Source organism: Sycon ciliatum, chromosome 13 (genome assembly GCF_964019385.1).
Source record: "Sycon ciliatum chromosome 13, ocSycCili1.1, whole genome shotgun sequence".
NCBI classification, from domain to species: Eukaryota; Metazoa; Porifera; class Calcarea; order Leucosolenida; family Sycettidae; genus Sycon; species Sycon ciliatum.
The window spans coordinates 19,052,111-19,072,139 of NC_088655.1; the positions used below are offsets into that span (position 1 = coordinate 19,052,111).

General features: G+C 44.4%; 1 protein-coding gene across 1 annotated transcript in view; it reads right to left on the bottom strand.

The window, feature by feature from the left end:
- The window catches only part of LOC135829721 (uncharacterized), a 193,439-nt gene that overhangs the window by 99,714 nt on the left and 73,696 nt on the right, over positions 1-20,029 (bottom strand). The window contains exons 19-27 of the mRNA XM_065342114.1: positions 19,194-19,365; positions 17,388-17,561; positions 16,070-16,198; positions 10,496-10,707; positions 9,401-9,575; positions 7,516-7,692; positions 5,933-6,061; positions 5,487-5,698; positions 4,819-4,987 (exon numbers count right to left, since the gene is read on the bottom strand). Of these exons, the coding sequence (XP_065198186.1) occupies positions 4,819-4,987; positions 5,487-5,698; positions 5,933-6,061; positions 7,516-7,692; positions 9,401-9,575; positions 10,496-10,707; positions 16,070-16,198; positions 17,388-17,561; positions 19,194-19,365 (1,549 nt within the window). The remainder of the gene's footprint in view (positions 1-4,818; positions 4,988-5,486; positions 5,699-5,932; positions 6,062-7,515; positions 7,693-9,400; positions 9,576-10,495; positions 10,708-16,069; positions 16,199-17,387; positions 17,562-19,193; positions 19,366-20,029) is intronic.

Consider the following 20,029-nt stretch of genomic DNA (forward strand, 5'->3'; position numbering starts at 1 on the left):
TAATAAGGCACTTGTCATAAGTACCCGAACGTTTTCGGTCCCTTCTCATCAAGGATTATACAGGGAATGGCTCAAGCTGGAAAGACTAAAACTTATATAGCGTAAAGATAATTAGATAACAACACTCGTGACAAGGTGGAAAATTATCAAGTTTAGCACGACACAAAACTCGAAGGAAAATATTAATAGTGACAACAACATAGTGAGCAAATTAAGTTACATTGTTACCACCTCGACGAGGAGTAACACCAAACAATTGTAGCGACAACACATTTTCTTTCTGTACGCAAAGTTCAGGATCTAACTTACGGATATACAAAGCTTCTAACACAGCCAAATGTAACGCACATCTACCACGTGACAATAACTTAATGTAACTTAATTTTAACAATGTAACTTAATTTGCTCACTATGTTGTTGTCACTATTATTATTTTCCTTCGAGTTTTGTGTCGTGCTAAACTTGATAATTTTCCACCTTGTCACGAGTGTTGTTATCTAATTATCTTTACGCTATATAAGTTTTAGTCTTTCCAGCTTGAGCCATTCCCTGTATAATCCTTGATGAGAAGGGACCGAAAACGTTCGGATACTTATGACAAGTGCCTTATTATGACTGGATGTGTGTTTGCGTGGATATTTGCGACCCATAACTTACCTTCGTTTTAAAGTATTATCCGCCTCCGACCTCTTTTAAAAAATTATTATTATTATTATTATTATTTGGAAAGGATTGGGAGAACTTCATATTCAAAGGATCAGTCGGGAAAGTGAACCGCCTGAAAAGAGAAAAAAACGCCAGACCCACCAGGACTCGAACCTGGGTATTATTATTATTATTATTATGGGATCAGGCTCAGTGGTTAGAGCATTGCTCATGACAAGCAGGGTCCCAGGTTCGAGTCCTGGTGGGTCTGGCGTTTTTTTCTCTTTTCAGGCAGTTCACTTCCCCGACTGATCCTTTGAATTTGAAGTTCTCCCAATCCTTTCCAAATTTAATCACTTTCTTTCACCTCTGGTAGTTTCCAGAAACTGACCGTGGTTGGTCCCCTGGGGGAGGGAAAAGACCCAAGTGCCATCAGTATGTGTGGCACGTGTTGTGAGCTGCCTTTGGAGTGAAAAACTTGTCAGCGCCTTCTAGGTTCAGCCTGGTCCCATAGCTAAGTGGTTAGAGCATTGCTCATGACAAGCAGGGTCCCAGGTTCGAGTCCTGGTGGGTCTGGCGTTTTTTTCTCTTTTCAGGCAGTTCACTTCCCCGACTGATCCTTTGAATTTGAAGTTCTCCCAATCCTTTCCAAATTATTATTATTCTTAATATTCTTGAATTGTTTGCAGGCAACCTGCCTACACTCAAGAGAGCACTGCATTTCACACAAATCCATTGGTATCGTTACAACGTTTCGGTCTTTATGACCATCATCAGGAATGAAGTGGACATGGAAAAAACAGCAGTATAAAAGAAGGAGGCAAGCAAGCAAAGCGCTGTACCTAGTGACAGCGCGCGTAGAGAAGTGCAAAGCACGTCATGGCGGGTGTGCATTACTACATATACATGACAACACAAGCACAAACGGCGAGGAAAGTAGATACTGCGCTACAGCAGTGATAACAGCCCAGTTCCAGTCTCACACCACCAGTGAGGTGTGTAGAGCCCCGCGCCACTCGCAGTGGGACTTCCACCGAAATTTGTCCTCGATGGCATCCCTCAGAAGGTTGCGAACATAGGCATCGCGACGGGTAGCTCTGGAAGGACGGGAACCTATCGGCTGGGGCACGCTGGGCTGAATAAAATATGGGACTAAATGTTTCCGCCGACATTGAAGCAGAAAATGCACCTGACAAAGACTCCGCTCTAGTTTCCATGCCTGGTCCCATAGCTCATTGGTTAGAGCATTGCTCATCACAAGCAGGGTCCCAGGTTCGAGTCCTGGTGGGTCTGGCGATTTTTTCTCTTTTCAGGCAGTTCACTTCCCCGACTGATCGTTTGCATTTGAAGTTCTCCCAATCCTTTCCAAATTTAATCACTTTCTTTCACCTCTGGTAGTTTCCAGAAACTGACCGTGGTTGGTCCCCTGGGGGAGGGAAAAGACCCAAGTGCCATCAGTATGTGTGGCACGTGTTGTGAGCTGCCTTTGGAGTGAAAAACTTGTGAGCGCCTTCTAGGTTCAGCCTGGTCCCATAGCTCAGTGGTTAGAGCATTGCTCATGACAAGCAGGGTCCCAGGTTCGAGTCCTGGTGGGTCTGGCGATTTTTTCTCTTTTCAGGCAGTTCACTTCCCCGACTGATCCTTTGCATTTGAAGTTCTCCCAATCCTTTCCAAATTTAATCACTTTCTTTCACCTCTGGTTGTTTCCAGAAACTGACCGTGGTTGGTCCCCTGTGGGAGGGAAAAAGACCCAAGTGCCATCAGTATGTGTGGCACGTGTTGTGAGCTGCTTTTGGAGTGAAAAACTTGTCAGCGCCTTCTAGGTTCAGCCTGGTCCCACAGCTCAGTGGTTAGAGCATTGCTCATGACAAGCAGGGTCCCAGGTTCGAGTCCTGGTGGGTCTGGCGATTTTTTCTCTTTTCAGGCAGTTCACCTCCCCGACTGATCCTTTGAATTTGAAGTTCTCCCAATCCTTTCCAAATTACTATTATTATTATTATTAAAAAGCTTCCGTGGAGATAAAAATGTAATCAACGCAATAAATAGAGTAAGCTGCGCACTCAAGCTTCTTTATTTACATGAAAACAAGTTTTGCTTATGGTGTTTGTACTGAGTGCGCAGCTTACTCTATTTATTGCGTTGATTATTATTATTATTATTATTATTATTATTATTATTTAAAAATTCGACGAGGAGACAATAATTTTAATATGGCAATAAGTAGGACGACTGACATGAAGGCAAGGGCATTCACGGTTGGCGTGGGTGGTGAAGGTGAGACGCAGGACGATGCAAGTGAGGAGGAGAGTCAAACCGCTGTGGATGACGGAGCAGGTTCTGGTTCGGACAGTGAGGGAGAAGGTGAGCTGAGTGAGGGTGAGAGTGAGTGTGAGGGTGTGCGTGTGAGTCGTGATTGTGTGCGTCCGTCTCGTAATAACAAGTCTTCAGTATACAATCATTTGGTTTCTAGTACTGACTGTTGTCGTACTTATTCTGATTCCTGTTTTTCTGTTTTGTGCCGTGCTCGTCATGGTTATCTTTTGCAGTTACAAGTTTTGGAAGCTGTTTGTCAGCGCATTCATAAGCCGAATTAGTGTGTCCAGAAAGATAGTGTTATTACCCTAAAATTGTTCAAATAATGTTCTTTTGTGGAGTGTGGCAACGTTGTTGCCATTTGTGCCTAAATGTGTTTTGTCACCTTCTTGTTTACTATAGTTAGTATTATCATTCGTTCTCACTTTTTTGTTTTTGTTGCTGATACACACTTGTCACGCTTAGTTCTTACTAGTATACCCTTGTTTTCTGCACATTTTTGTGAGAAATCGCACCTCGATATTCCAGTGCTGTCATTGTATCGTGTCACCCTACCTTGATTGCTATAAATATTATTTCCTTTGTTTTCATTTTGTTCTTTAGTACAACGGTGATTCCTGAAGAGTGTTGTACGAAAACTTGTTCGAATCATCTTTTTTTCCATTGCCCTTTTTCTTCTTACATGTATTTTTCCTTACCCTTTAGGTTGTTTCTTGCATCGGATCCATCGCTTACATTGTTAATAAAGTAGTCCACATGTTGTTTCAGCTCGTCCTACTTATTGCCATATTAAAATTATTATTATTATTATTATTATTACACAGACATCTAGCGATAATGCGTTTTTCATATAACGAAGAAAATAATTGGTCGTTAAAACGTTAGACTTTGTGACTCGTTAGACTTTCCGGCTTTACAGTATGAGTACAGTATGAGTACAGTGAATGAAAGAACAGCTGAAGTTGATGGTTTAACCATTGAATTCGTGAAATTCATCACCTAAAATTGTTCAAATAATGTTCTTTTGTGGAGTGTGGCAACGTTGTTGCCATTTGTGCCTAAATGTGTTTTGTCACCTTCTTGTTTATTATAGTTAGTATTATCATTCGTTCTCACTTTTTTGTTTTTGTTGCTGATACACACTTGTCACGCTTAGTTCTTACTAGTATACCCTTGTTTTCTGCACATTTTTGTGAGAAATCGCACCTCGATATTCCAGTGCTGTCATTGTATCGTGTCACCCTACCTTGATTGCTATAAATATTATTTCCTTTGTTTTCATTTTGTTCTTTAGTACAACGGTGATTCCTGAAGAGTGTTGTACGAAAACTTGTTCGAATCATCTTTTTTTCCATTGCCCTTTTTCTTCTTACATGTATTTTTCCTTACCCTTTAGGTTGTTTCTTGCATCGGATCCATCGCTTACATTGTTAATAAAGTAGTCCACATGTTGTTTCAGCTCGTCCTACTTATTGCCATATTAAAATTATTATTATTATTTTTATTATTACACAGACATCTAGCGATAATGCGTTTTTCATATAACAAAGAAAATAATTGGTCGTTAAAACGTTAGACTTTGTGACTCGTTAGACTTTCCGGCTTTACAGTATGAGTACAGTATGAGTACAGTGAATGAAAGAACAGCTGAAGTTGATGGTTTAACCATTGAATTCGTGAAATTCATCACTGAAATGGCTTTGCAGGATTAAGGCTTTGGGTGGAATTTTGAGGGTTTTTGACTCAGTTTGTTTGGCGAGCGGCAAACTGGCTTTGAAACCTGCAATATATAAAGGTTAATACAGGAAACTGCACTGTAAGCAGTTTAGGTGGGAGGAGGACACACCGCTATCAACTCACTTCTCACGCACATCACAGGCTCGGCTACTGCAGGATTATGGTCATGCCATAGACCGTTGCGCAGCATTAGTATGCTTTCAGGATACAGTAGGTTTGGCTGGCCAATATCCCAATTGCTAAAGTTGGTGATGCTCTCATTCGTGTCCCGCCACTTGTGATTCCCTAGATCCTGAAAAGCACTCAAGACAAATGGCACATAATTCATTGCACCGAAAGGTTGACCATCCAGCGCTTCTAGTCTTGTGGTCACAAAGAAGAAGACACGATGACTGATGAGACCATCCGTTCTTGTCTGTAATAGTTATTACATTCCTACTTATTATGGAGACCAATTAGGCACACACAGAGCTTGATCACGGTTTTTCATTCCTTTTCCTTTTCTTCTTTGGCGTTTTATTAAGTTTGAATTAAATGAGTTTAAACCGCCTTGCATTAAGGGGCTTTGTAGGCTTTATGAGCATCGAATATGTCCAAACAGTAGCATTATAATAACTTGAAAGTTGCTTTTGAGAAATTCTTTTTCATTGCTTTCAGGTGACATATATTGCAGAAATCACCCGGGCCTCTGACACCATACATGCAACTAATGTATCAGCAATCAAGTGGACACGTCAAGTAAATATGTGAATTTGCAAAATTTAGACTATAAAGAGCTGACTGATGCTTACATCGAAGTCATCGGCACCAATCCACACACTGCTGGTGATATGTCGAGCAATATCATTATTTTCTTGCATATTGTATATCCTTGGTAGCCATGTATCTCCCCCAGCTTGCGATGCACACTGTGCTCTGGCGTCACGATAGTTATAATTCACCGGTAAAATCCTTCCGCAATAGCGAGAATTTGGTGCAAGTTGTTGCCACGGAGACACACAAGCTGAAACAGAATTACAAAGCATCAACACAGCAGAATGAGGTTGCACATTTTACTGGTGTATTGCATGCACTGCTAATTTGCCTTGTTCTTACCAATATCCAAGGATTCCCCTCCAAATGAAAATATATGGTCCAAGAATCAAAGATGACTACAATGTAGTCATGTCTTGCACACCAGAGAAAATGTTTCTAACTAAACAAATAAGTTGAATTAAAGCAACATGCAATCACGTACCTGAACAGAGGTTCCCTGTTGAGTTATGAATAAACCCAGAGTAACAGTCGCATGTATAGCTTTCGGCAGTGTTTGTACATGTTGAGTTCATCGGGCAGCTGTGTGTACCAGAGGTACACTCATTGATGTCTGTATGGGGAATAGGAAAATTCTTTGGATGGTGAGCAATATTCTATAATACAATGTACATAGCAGACTCAGTGGGGGACGTTGGTCGTAACTCTGAGTTTCATGCAGCTAGGCATTCATCAGACACCTATGTTATCCTATGCTATGCTCTAAGCTCTGTTCTTGACATTGAGAACGCTTTGCAGCTCGGGAATCAATGGATTTGATCTATATCCAATGTAAACCAAGAAAAGCAGTTAAAGCAGCCTTCTTGGTGTAAAAACGTGTAACGCTACACGAGGAGTACCTTAACACTCCTAGTACGCTCTAAGCAGTGATCTTGTTCCTTTACTTTACTTTTGCATGTGTACCTGGTGAAGAGACGCCTTGAAAGTGTACTCGTGGTAAAACTTTCGAAATGTTGCTGGTGGAGAACCCGAAGGGTGCTCCCCCCCCCCCTCTAAGTTTAAAGATTCGAAAGTAAGAGGGATTTTTTTAATTAAACCGTGAACACATTATATGCTGTGTTCGAGGTCGGGGGGGGGGGATTCTATGCACCTCATCACAGGTTTTCTGGCTGGAAATTCACTCTGTGCCTGACCCTAAGATGTATGCTGCGTCTGATCACATAAACAAAATTATCTTGAGGGCGGGAGAACACGATCCAACCGATCGTCTCAGTTCACCCAACTGCAGGCAGCGCAGCCAGAGACCACATACAATATATTCCCGGTTTTCAATGATTCCATATATGAGATAACCACACCCATGGTGCCGGGCTATGTGATGACCGCCAAGTATGGTAGTGAGTGAGTTCATGAATGAATGCCCCAGGATCTGTCGCTTGACTGCCTGCAGTACTGTGTCGGAGCGCAATGCCGGAACTGTCACCCTTATTTTCAGTACATGTATACTACATTTCAGATTACTAGAATCTGTTGCGCGAGTATCAATGATGTCCTCAGTACACTTATGGCACATAGCAGTGTTATTTTTCACCTTTTCCCCACGTTTTAATACATAGCATGTCTGTTACCTCTAGGCGTGGGATCGCGCTTCTTCATTTCACTCTATGTTCATGTATAAAACCGCGCTTTCAAATTAATTAACTGGTTTGAGGGAAAGAGACAAACGGGAAAAGTCTGAAGAAAAAATTGACTGCCACCACCAGGACTCGAACCAGGGACCCTCGCTTGTAGCCAGCGATGCTCTAACCACTGAGCTATGGTGTAGTCGTCAAATTAATCCTAGCCATAACTAGTAACTAATCCCAACCTTCACAGATGAGAACTACAGTTGTGGAAACAGCGCTGTATGGAGCAAAAACTATTTCTCAGTATCCACAACTTGGCGTCATGTTGCCGGTGTGTGAGTTCTGCTAGAGAGGATATTTGGTGGAGGCAGAATTAATCTATTGTTCAAAAGGCAGAAAGCTGCTGGTTGCCTTTTTGAGGTTTGAGGAATTAGTATCTTACCTTCATAGCATGTTGGCGGTTCGGGATACCATTGAAGACTATCGCTGCACATTATACTGTTACTGCCAACCATGAGGTACCCAGGGTTACAAGTTACCATGACAGTTCTGCCGATGTAAAGTCCCGAAACGGACAGTGCCGCATTGCGTATGACTGGTAAAGTGCATGCTGGCATGTCTGTCAAGATCAAAGAAAAATATAATTGCAAAGGTTCTTGAACTCTAATTCACAATACTTCAAGTACAATCGTATTAAAGTTGATATCATTGGGCCAAACCTCTGGAAAGCATTCACCGATTTTCACTAACAAAATGAGTTGGTCCTTTTCAGTGCTTTGGCAATGGGTGTGTTCACCCAACTACTTTCTGCAGAGGAAGCTTCAAGATGCCCATAGATCACTAAGAACCGGCTTCAGAGCGGGCATTTCAAGGACAAAGCAACTCCGAACACATTCACTGTATCAAACCTCCCAACATCTGATCTTCGTCACCAAGGGTGACTAAAATCTTTCGATCACTTTCTACAATCGTGTTTTTCTGCATCACTTTCACTGCACACAAAATGCAGGGAAATCTTGCCTGAAGGCGCATACAAGATTGCATCTCGCCAATATTGGACCGACATACATCATGGCACAGTGTGACATACATCATGGCACAGTGCAACATACATCATGGCACAGTGCAACATACATCATGGCACAGTGCAACATACATCATGGCACAGTGCAACATACATCATGGCACAGTGCAACATACATCATGGCACAGTGCAACATACATCATGGCACAGTGTGACATACATCATGGCACAGTGCAACGTACATCATGGCACAGTGCAACATGCTCAATGATACAGGTAGGTATGGAGAAGAGCACAGTGAGACAAACAGGCGAACACCGTAAGACAAGGCCGCACTCTATGTCATCCAGAGTGGCGTAGAAAGACGTGGAGCACCTGCCACACTGTCAGAGGTACCTCATGGCACTATGTGATGTAGACTATACTAGTACATGGCTCTGTGAGATGTAGACCATTCAGGGAAATTTCAGACATAGTATGCACAGCTCTGGGAGATGTAGATCATTCACGGGATTTTCAGATATAGCATGCACGGCTGCGATAAAATGATCAGCTGTAGCACCTACTCCACTTTTATGTTTATGTATCTGTTAGGCCCACAAGTATTAGTTCATATTCATAAGTTCATACATTATTCATTTGGCCTGGGTAGCTACTTGCGCGCCCATGTTTGCCATAGCTACCCAGGTACTTATATAATATGCGTTGCTCCCTCTTCAACTCGCTCTCTTCAATAAGCTCTCTTCAACTCGCTCTCTTCAGTAATCACCATGTAGTCGTTTCATTCGTTCTGGTCTCTTGTCCTGTCTCTTGTCCTGTCCCTAAGAAATGTGTCTCCTGTTCGGACCCAACATATCTATGTCATTCGGATCTTCCCCAGTTGTACATTGTACTGTTTAGATACCGAATTCAAATAAATCAATACTCCTATTGTTTGAACCAGCTCTACCACTCGATATTAAGCACTCTCTTTGACAGCCTGGAACCTCTCTGTTTTACATAATATGTAATTAAAATAGAATAAATCACATGAAAACGAGTTATGAACAATTATGCACGGCTGTCACAAGATAATAAGCAGTCAGAAAATACGGGGCACGAAACTGAGAGGGTACTGAAACATTCAGCAACCTGAGCCCTGTTGTCCCACTTTCTGACTGCTTACTGAATTTTGAGGGGTTTTGACTCAGTTTGTTTGGCGAGCGGCATACCGGCTTTGAAACCTGCAAAACCCAAATGTTGTTACACTGAACTGCACTGTAAGCAGTTTAGGTGGGAGGAGGACACACCGCTATCAACTCACTTCTCACGCACATCACAGGCACGGTTGCTGCAGAATTACCGTCATGCCATAGACCGTTGGGCAGTATAAATATGCTTTCAGGATACAGTAGGTCTGGCTGGCCATTTGCAATGTCCCAATTGCTAAATTTGGTGATGCTCTCATTCGTGTCCCGCCACTTGTGATTCCCTAGATCCTGAAAAGCACTCAAGACAAATGGCACATAATTCATTGCACCGAAAGGTTGACCATCCAGCGCTTCTAGTCTTGTGATCACAAAGAAGAAGACACGATAACTGACGAGACCATCCGTTCTTGTCTGTAATAGTTATCACATTCCTACTTATTCTGGAGACCAATTAGGCAATTAGGCATACACAGAGCTTGATCACGGTTTTTCATTCCTTTTCCTTTTCTTCTTTGGCGTTTTATTACGTTTGAATTAAATGAGTTTAAACCGCCTTGCATTAAGGGGCTTTGTAGGCTTTATGAGCATCGAATATGTCCAAACAGTAGCATTATAATAACTTGAAAGTTGCTTTTGAGAAATTCTTTTTCATTGCTTTCAGGTGACATTTACTCATAGAGTTCAATATTGCAGAAATCACCCGGGCCTCTGACACCATACATGTAACTAATGTATCAGCAATCAAGTGGACACGTCAAGTAAATATGTGAATTTGCAAAATTTAATAATAATAAATAATATTCGCGGGATCCGCGTCGGCATCGCTTGAATGTTCAGAAACACGCAAACTAGCCTTCGCATCCGCAGGCCACCACTATGCCTATTAACCTTAGTGGCGAATGCAGACCTCACCAGTGAGTCAGGGGAGAGGAGGTTAGTCTCTCAACCAATCGGGCGTGTAACGGCCCATAACCCTGTAAACTGCATCCTTGTTATTCTCACTCCGAGCTGTGAGTACCCAGTTGACCGTGGGTGTCGGCGCAGTTCAGCACGCGTAAAAAGTCTTTTTACACGCTCCCTGCTACCAGCGCGGGTCTTGAACTCGGGACCTCATGATTCGCAGGCAGGCCTGCAAACCAATCGGCCATATGCGTTGCAAAATGCGTTGCAAAATTTAGACTATATTAAAAGAGCTGACTCATGCTTACATCCAAGTTATCGGCACCAATCCACACACTGTTGGTGATATGTCGAGCAATATCATTATTGTCTTGCATACTGTATACCCTTGGTAGCCATGTATCTCCCCCAGCTTGCGATGCACACTGTGCTCTGGCGTCACGATAGTTATAATTCACAGGTAAAATCCTTCCGCAATAGCGAGAATTTGGTGCAAGTTGTTGCCACGGCGACACACAAGCTGAAACAGAATTACAAAGCATCAACACAGCCGAGTGATGCTGCATATTACTGGTGCATGCTGCTAACTTGCCTTGGTTTCACCAATATCCAAGGATTTCCCTCCAAATGAAAAGATATGGTCCAAGATTCGAAGATGACTACAATGTAGTCATGGCTTGCACACCAGAGAAAATGTTTCTTACTAAACAAATAAGTTGAATTAAAGAAACATGCAATCACGTACCTGAACAGAGGTTCCCTGTTAAGATGTGAATAAACCCGGAGTAACAGTCGCATGTATAATAATAGTACAGGTCGTATGTATAATAATAGTACAGGTCGCATGTATAATAATAGTACAGGTCGCATGTATAATAATAGTACAGGTCGCATGTATAATAATAGTACAGGTCGCATGTTTAATAATAGTACAGGTCGCATGTTTAATAATAGTACAGGTCGCATGTCTCCCAAATAATGGGTTCCACGCATCTGTCAACTGTTTCATCATGAAATAGATTGCAGCAGGAAGAATAGCATACGAGAAAACCATATACAGGTTCAAGAACATGACAAGTACACGCCATTATTTTTACACCGATGTACATTTGTTAATGAAGTTCAGCCATAGCTTTTTGTCCCGTGCAGTTTTGAGGCAATCCTCGAGCGTGTGTCCGAGAGGGTAGATGTCGGATTGCACCACATCAATCCACCGAAGCCTCGGTCGTCCTCGTGGACGCTTGATCTTTGACGTGTCGATGGCCATAGTTAGCGCGCCATAGGAAGCCGTGCCCGGACCTTCCCGAACAACATGGCCGAACCATAGGAGATGTCTTCTCTTGCAGACCCTGCTGATTGGTTGCTGTTTTGATTTTTCATACAGGATGTGGTTGGATATGCAGTGCGGGCAGTGGACTCCGAAGATATAACGGAGCTGTCTTCTCTGCCATACATCAGCTTGGTCCGCCAAGTTAAAATTGGCGGTAATCTTCACACTTGTCTCAGGAAAGAAATACGAATATTTGAAGCAAGCCACGATCACAAAGCACTATATACATGATTATTTACATGTCAGTAAGCAACTCAGTCGAAAATTCAAGCAAGTTACTCATCCTCCTCGCCACTATCGTCGCTGGAGGAAGAGCTCAAAACGTACGATCCGGACAGCTGTTGCACGGGTCGTTTCATAGCTTGTTCCACTTCTCCTCGTCTCGAATCATGCTGAAAGGCAGTGCGTGCCTGTCACCTTCCCCTCATAAGCTGAGTGAGACTGCCCGCATGTTGACTGTAAGTGTTATCCCCGTTCGTCGCAATAATGCGTCTTTGTTTGAGACAAAAAGGCAACGCCATATCAGTGTCCTTTTTTCAAATCGCCTCTTGCGCTTGTCGTACTTGCTGGTATGATCAGCACCCGTACCCACGCGAGCCGCTGGTGCATGGTGCATGAAGATCTACATGCAGTGCAGTGATAGCTTCCGCTTGATGTAGCACCTGTGCGTACTGCACCTACAACGCCGTGCACCAGGCTTTTCGGCTAGTTTCCTGAAAGTCCTTTGCACGAGTGTTTCTCTCAGGACTTGGTGTTTACTTTGATTAGCTCCTTTGCCCTGTCCTCTATGAGCTTGAAAGTGTGTCCGCCGGATTAGTCTCACTTGACTTACTGGATATATCGACATGAGCTGCAGTTTCTTCGTCAGCGATTTGCTGGTGATAACCCTTCACTAGGCGCTGTACTGTGCAAGCACTGAAATTCAAGCTCGCGAAGCGCTTTTTCAGCTTTTCTATACCTCCCCGGGGTAAACAACCCTTGCCATCAGACAGCTGGAAGTAGACAGAAACTGTATTCTCCATCGCTCTGAAATGCGAACATCCTGACCTATTTACGGACTCGAGCGGAGGTTGCATTGTTTTCTTGCGCTGACGGAAGTGTTCGTCGGCGGCAGCTCCGTCAAAAAGACTCAAACGAACCGATCGCAACTTCAGTGATGGTTTGTGCTGCCATGTCGTCGGATGCAATGGTCAATGGTTATGTTCGGATGGTGAATCGGTGGTTCCATGCCGTGTGGCACAGGCAGAACACCAAAAAACCAAGTGAGAAGATAAGCGCCAATTTTAACTTGGCGGACCAAGTAGCTGTTCATTCTGTCGCTTCGTGAGGGTCCACAGGCCGCAGTTATACAGCAGCACTGGAACAATGAGAACCGAGAACATGCAAAGCCGTGAGTCCAGGCAATGCCGCTTCCATGCTATCAAGCCGAATGCTCGGTTCGCTGCACTGATCCTGGCTGCCACATCCTCCGTGGAGTTCAGCAAGGAACCAAGGAGCTTGACCGTTTTCCATGATGCATCAGTGCGGGAAGCAGTTAAATATACGGTTTTTTGTACGTTAAGGTTGAGGTTGTCTTCTTTGAAGATCGGCTCACATGTGGCTACCATGGTCTCCACAGCACGCCTCGATGGTGCGTGCATAGTTGTATCATCTGCGTATTGTGTTGAAGGTGAGGGTACATCTTGAGTTCTTGCAAGGCTACTAACTGCATCGATCTTCCGCATGGCTCCTTCGGTATACATATTGAACATAATGGGCGATAGCGGGTCACCTTGCACGACTCCAATGTTCGTGGGGAAGGCCTCTCCAAGCTGGCTGGAAATTTTTACTCTGGCCGTAGTGTTTGAGATCAATGCTGCTACAGTGGATGGCTGCGCCCCTGCCACCGTCATCCTGTCCAGTGCTGTACTTCTAACCAGGGTGTCGAATGCACCACTAAAGTCCAGCAGCGCTGCTGAGTATGACCCGAATCACCAAGCATTGCGCGTTCACACAGCATTCTTGAATAGAACACACCGTCTGCTGTTGAGCGGCCTGGTCTGAATCCTGCCTGAGACTCCCTTACGTAACTGTCTGTTGCTGTCCGCGTTCGACGGTTCAGAATACATGTCAGCACTTTCCTCACCACAGCTAATAGCGTGATGGGTCGGTAGCTCTTTGGTATTCCCATCTGCTTGCCAGGCTTGTAAATTGGCATCAACACTCCGCATCTCAAATCGTTTGGGCAATGGCATAGGATCCGCACAGCATTGAACAGGTTTGCTAACCATGTTCCGATGATGTCCATGGCGGATTTCAGCATCGCTGCACTTATCCCATCACACCCAGCGGCTCCCTTTGTTCGTTGGCTGAGAATAGCTGCCTTGACCTCCTCAATTGTGAAGGGGGGTTCAGACACCACTTGTTCGGTTACTAGGTCCGTGGGCAGGCCAGAGTTGTAGAATACTGATCAGAAATACTCCCGGAACTTGTCCAAGTTCCACTGTAGACCAGTTACGATCTCTCCATCCTCATTGGCCAGCTGAATACGATGCGACTTCTTGCCCCCACGCAGATCACGCAGCTGTCGGATTGCGCTGAAATAGGATCTGGCGTCGGGTCTCCTGGCGTCAACAGCGTTGGCTTTGTCCTGCCAGAACTGGTCTTCTTGGGTCTTTAGGAGAGATCGAATTTTGTGCAGCACCTTATTCCGATTTGATTTCAGTACTTGTCTCTTGTCCTTATTGTTTTCTCTGTTGATTAAAATGTGCAGCTGCTTCTGTTGTTCGGATAGTGTCCGAATGGTAGGATCAGATGTCTTGATCAGTTGTTGTGGGCGACTGCATGTGCCGAATGCCTGAGAGGCCGATTCATGCAATGCTGTCTTGAATGCGGCCCAAGCACAGTCGACAGCCGAGGCGTCTCCCATTGGGGGATTCAAATTGTGGTAGCTTCTCCGATAGCGCATTTTGGAATTGCACCGCTGAGTCTGAGGTTGAAGCATTGAATTTAGCAAAACACAGCGCATCTGACTTTTGCTGATGTTGGCACCGCCAGAACTCAAACTTGATATCTGCTATCACGGGGTGGTGGTCTGATCGTGTCATGAAACCTCCATAAGATCTCGAGTCTACAACTTTCAGCACATTCGATCGCCGCATAATAATAAAGTCGATCATGTTTCTTACTGGTTTCCCATTGGCAACCAGTAGCCCGTCTGCAAACCAAGTTGAGCGGTGACACATGCGGTGCTTGAAGAAAGTGTTTGTAAGTACAAGATCATTTTCCTCACAGAATTCAATGAGACGCTCACCGTTGTCATTACTCTGGAGATGCTTGCAGAAATGTCCAACCGGACTGTAGGTTCCGGGTTGTGAACTGCCAACTTTTGCGTTCAGGTCGCCAAGGATCCACACTTCGTCACGATGGTGCACCTTTGCCTTTGCCTTTGACTTGCTTCAGACTGGAGTAGAAGCTGCCTCCGCTGGATGGGTCGTCGAGCGTTGTAGGGTGGGAGCGTAGCAACAAACCACCATTATCGAGTTGCTGTCAGAACGCGGGCCTGCTCTCATGCGGACAACCACCAAGCGGTCAGAAATACATTTGTACTATACAACATTTGTCGCGAGTCGCTTGCTTACAAGGACTGCTACTCCTGCGCGAGCAGACGGGCCACCAGAATGATACAGAGTATGGCCATTCTCTAGAACATCGACTCCACAGCCGCTTATCCATGTCTTAGTCACGCCAAGCACGTCAAGTTTGTGTTGTTCAAAGTCGAGAATAATTGATATTTTCTTGCTATTGCTTCGCAGCGAGCGCACGTTGAACGTCGCTACTCTGCATACCGGTCCTCGTCGTCGAAGGACTCTTTCCTGCGTCATTCATTCATCCTGAAACAGTTGTCTTGGAACAGTTAGAACTCTCGAAGGGGATACAACGAGAGATGGCAGGAGTTCAGCCTGCCATACCAAACAGTCGCATGGCCATTCTCGCCATTCTCGCATGTATACAAAGCCTAAAATACAAAGCCACACAAAGCCTAAAATATGATCTGCCAGCTCCTCCCTACATCGATCACTCTAGGATAGAACAATACGCATAGATTACATGTTGTAGTGTGTTGCTCTATCACACCACCTATATGCACATGCAAACGTTGCACTGGCGACGTAGATCACTCTTGTATGTACAATTGGTACACCTAATGTTGTACTTTGATGTCATGTTCCATAGTTTTTACTCATATTTTCAATGGCTACGTATCTGCAGTGGCTTTTTGCTGCACCTGGAGACAAAGGGCAATTCTACTTTAACAGCATTCAGGAACGCCTTGCTTTAGACCACAATTTTAGTCCGTATTTGCTTCTTTCTTCTTTTCCGTTTTTTGTGACTTCTTGCTCGTTCCCTTGTTGGCCGTGGTTTGCTATAAAACATGATAATTGGCTACCCAAGCCATGTATTGCCGGGAATAAAATAGAACAAAATAAAATAAATGTTAACCTATTCTGGTAAAAAGCGGACCTGAATGCGACGTGGATACTAGTAATAGGCAGCTTAAAGCAGTTCGTACCTGAACACAGATTTACTGCTGATAGGTCGCGAAATCCCTGGTAGCACCCACAGGTGTAACTATCCGGAGTGTTAGAGCACGTTGTGTTCATTGAGCAGCCGTGCGTACCAGAAGTACATTCGTTGATATCTGCACGTAACAGAAAGGTTTAGCCAAGTGTGCCGAAAACAGTTATGCGTGTAAGACTCTCCAGTGTTAGGAACAAGTGTCATGTTTGCCTCAATTACAGTCAAGGGTTATCTTAGTAAAGGTAGTATCATGCGGTGCCCGGGCAATGAGATGTAGACTAAGTCACTCTGCCACGACCTTGTCACAATCTTGATGCCAGATACCACCATGACCGTTTCGTAATTTGATAAAATAGTAACAATATTCGCGGGAACCGCGTTAGCATCACTTGAAATGTTGAATGTTCAGAAACACACAAGCTAGAGCCTTCACTTCCGCAGGCCACCACTGTGCCTTTTCACCTTAGTGGCGAGTGCAGACCTCACAAGTGAGTCAGGGGAGAGGAGGTGAGTCTCTCAACCAATCGGACGTGTAACGGCCCTTAACCCTGTAAACTGCACCCTTGTTATCCTCACTCCGAGCTGTGGGTACCCAGTTGACCGTGGGTGTGGGCGCAGTTCAATACGCGTAAAAAGGCTTTTTACATGCTCCCTGCTGCCGGCGCGGGTCTCGAACTCAGGACCTCACGATTCGCAATAACCGCAATCAATACAACAAGCTGAGTCTACTTTTATGTATACGTTATTCATGCAATGTGAAACAGTGGAGACAATGTGCAATAAAACGATGAAAGTAGGAAACAACAACAGCTCGTGGTCAACGTATTTGATGTACATCCAATGAAAACCTCTTTACTCACCTAGTTGACTCTACTCAGTAATCTTGTTCCTTTATTTTTGCCTGTATATGTGGTGAGGGGATGGCTTGAAAGTGTACTCGGGGTAAACGTTTGAAATTTTGCTGTTGGAGAAACTGGCGTGTGCCTCCCCTAAGTTTAAAGATGCAAAAGTAGGAGGGCTGGTGTTTCCTAGCAGTAAACAAATCATATGCCGTGTTCGGCAGGGGAGGGGATTCTATGCACCTGATCCGTTATGCCCATTGGAAATTTACTCAGTGCTTGACCTTTAGAGGCATGCTGCATACGCCGCTAATCACATAAATATAAGTATCCTGAGGAATGGAGAACACAATCCAACCGATCGCCTTAGTTCACCCAACTCCAGTCAGCGGAGCCAGACACCACATTACACAATATATTTCCGTAGGGATTAACGCTAGTCATAAACATGTTCGCAATGCGAAATATTACCTTGGCAAGTTGGCAGTTGCGGAGACCATTGTAGGTTTTGACCACACGTGATCACGGGACTTCCGAGTAGAGCATATCCCTTGGAGCATGTCACGTTTAAGTTTTCTCCAATGTAGAGTGTAAAGTATGACAGAGTAGCGTTCTGTATGACGGGAACACTGCACGATGGCATATCTACAAATAAAGAACAGAAATTCGGGATGTTCACTAGTTTGTGGGAAAGACACAAACGGGAAAGGTCTGAAGAAAATATTGACTGTCGCCACCAGGACTCGAACGAGGGACCCTAACTTGTAGCTAGCGTTGCTCTAACCACTGAGCTATGATGTAGTCATCATCCCAGCAGAGACCGTTCAACATATTCTTCAGACTTCGTAACTCACACTTCCTGTGAATCCACACAGGCGGGTGGGACGCAGCCCTCACTGTGCCCACACACTTCACATTCACACTAGCACGCCGGGAGCCCCAAGTCATAAAATCTTCACTAAATTCAGGAGGGACACCACACACAACAGCTCAGGTGTGATTTACAAAAATCACAAAAGCCAGTGTGCAAGAAAATGCTGGACAGATGATCTTGTGATCATTTTTACCTCAAGGGTGCAATGCAAACATCATTCCTATACCACATAAAGATATACAGGGTTCAGCCATGCCAGTGCCAACATTTTGATTTCATGGCTGGGGTAATGCACTTCAAGCCAGATAAACCTGTATAAGAATCGAACATATCTTTTGATGCTGCATATCTAGAAAGAGAGACGAAGAGGGCATCTGCGTAAATCAAGCAAAGAAGGGAATGGCATGAAAAGGGATAAGAAGAGACAGACACAAAGGCAGATGGCCGGATGGACGGATGGATGGACGGATGGATGGATGGATGGATGGATGGATGGACGGATGGATGGATGGATGGATGGATGGATGGATGGATGGATGGATGGATGCATGCAACCAATCTAGCCCAATACGGGGGGGGGGTGGCCAGGTGGTTGAAGTTACAGAACCAAAGCACCTGGTGCCACAATGAAAGGATAAACCGGCATGTCATCGCCACCATCCAAAGTAAGACATAGCAGCAACTAAGGGACAGTAGACAAGACAGGCTTCTCAATGTGTAGCCTGAACTTCAAACTTCAGAGTATCCATTTCCCCAAACAAGTTTCACAAAATATAGTTCAGGGTGAAATATCGTGCCACATCGATATACTGTCAGGACGACTGGACAATACATGTGGTAACTAATGCACCTTTCAAGACAACAGGTCTCCAGCAATATACCACACTACATTCCTACTCATATCTACGTGTACAGGTATGCATCGTTAGCGTCAATCACTAGTACCCATGACATTTAAGATAATTTCTCCACTATGCTTTGTAGGAAATGGATATCGGTCTCCTCAGAAGGCACATTTGCCTGTTTTCTTGATGAAGTTAAAATAGACGGTGAAAATATATGACAATTTCTCCACGAACAAAGTACTACTTGTATAATAATAACCCTCAGAAGAAAGACACGCTTCACGTTCTTCATCAACATTAATAAATAGTCACGGGTATTGTTCCAAGCCTTCTGGTCAGGTGAAGAACAGGCACGAGCAAATGGACAAGGACCTGACCAGAACACTGGATAGTAAACTCGTGAAAATTCCAAAATGTTCCTGAAGACCTTGAAGCGAATCCTTCCATCAAAAATAGCAAAGTAACACATCTTGACCACAGTGGGATCTCGATGCACAATCTTGACTCTAACGCAGGAAGGTGTTCTAGAGTAGAGTAAGAATGCTATCCATGCCCTACCTCTAACACAGATTGCCAAGTTGTTCTCCCTTAGATGGTAATCATGCCAGCGGCCATGCTCGTTCATTCCAATGACTTCCCCCGGAGGGCCATCCGGCTGTCCATGATCCCAGTTGGTAAATTGGGACTTCTCCTTTGTACGCGTCCAGAAAAAATCTAGAGGATTGGCGCGCTGCAAGTAGCAAGACAGTGCACAGTTGAAAAACGAGATGGGGTCAGCAACGTTTTGTTAGTAATGGAAGCCGCATGGAAATGTTGGGGTGCTGCTAGGATGATGGCCCTATATAAGCAAGGGTCCTTTGTCCTACCTCTGGAGGTGGCAGTCAATTTCCTAGAGTCCTGACGTTAGTCCATCTTTTACGATATTGAGGATCTTGCATCAATAATCACGTGGAATTTTCTGAAGCATTCATTTATTTCGTTATTCCACCTCCCATAGCATGTAACATGGAAAGAGGAGCTTTTCCTTTGGTCACCATGTGAGTTAGCACAGCAAGTGGTTGCCAATCAAAGGGGAGGGGTTGAAAATTGTTGAAGGGGAAGTCCCGTGAACAATTTAAATTTCAAAGTCTGTAGCGTTCGTCTGCACTGGCCTCTATTTTGGTTTTCCGCATAAATAGTCCCGCCTCATTATTTTATGCTACAACGATGAATGGACAACGGTGACAAGTGATAAAACAGCGAACAGCTCCCGGACCCAAAACTTTCATATCCCGTAGTGTTCCGAGCCCGGAATCAAAGAGTAGGGGCTGTGGTTCACGGAGCCTGCACTGTTCTCCAATCGAGCAGTCCGCAATATGCCAAGTTCGCACCAAAACATCACCATGCGGCAGGCA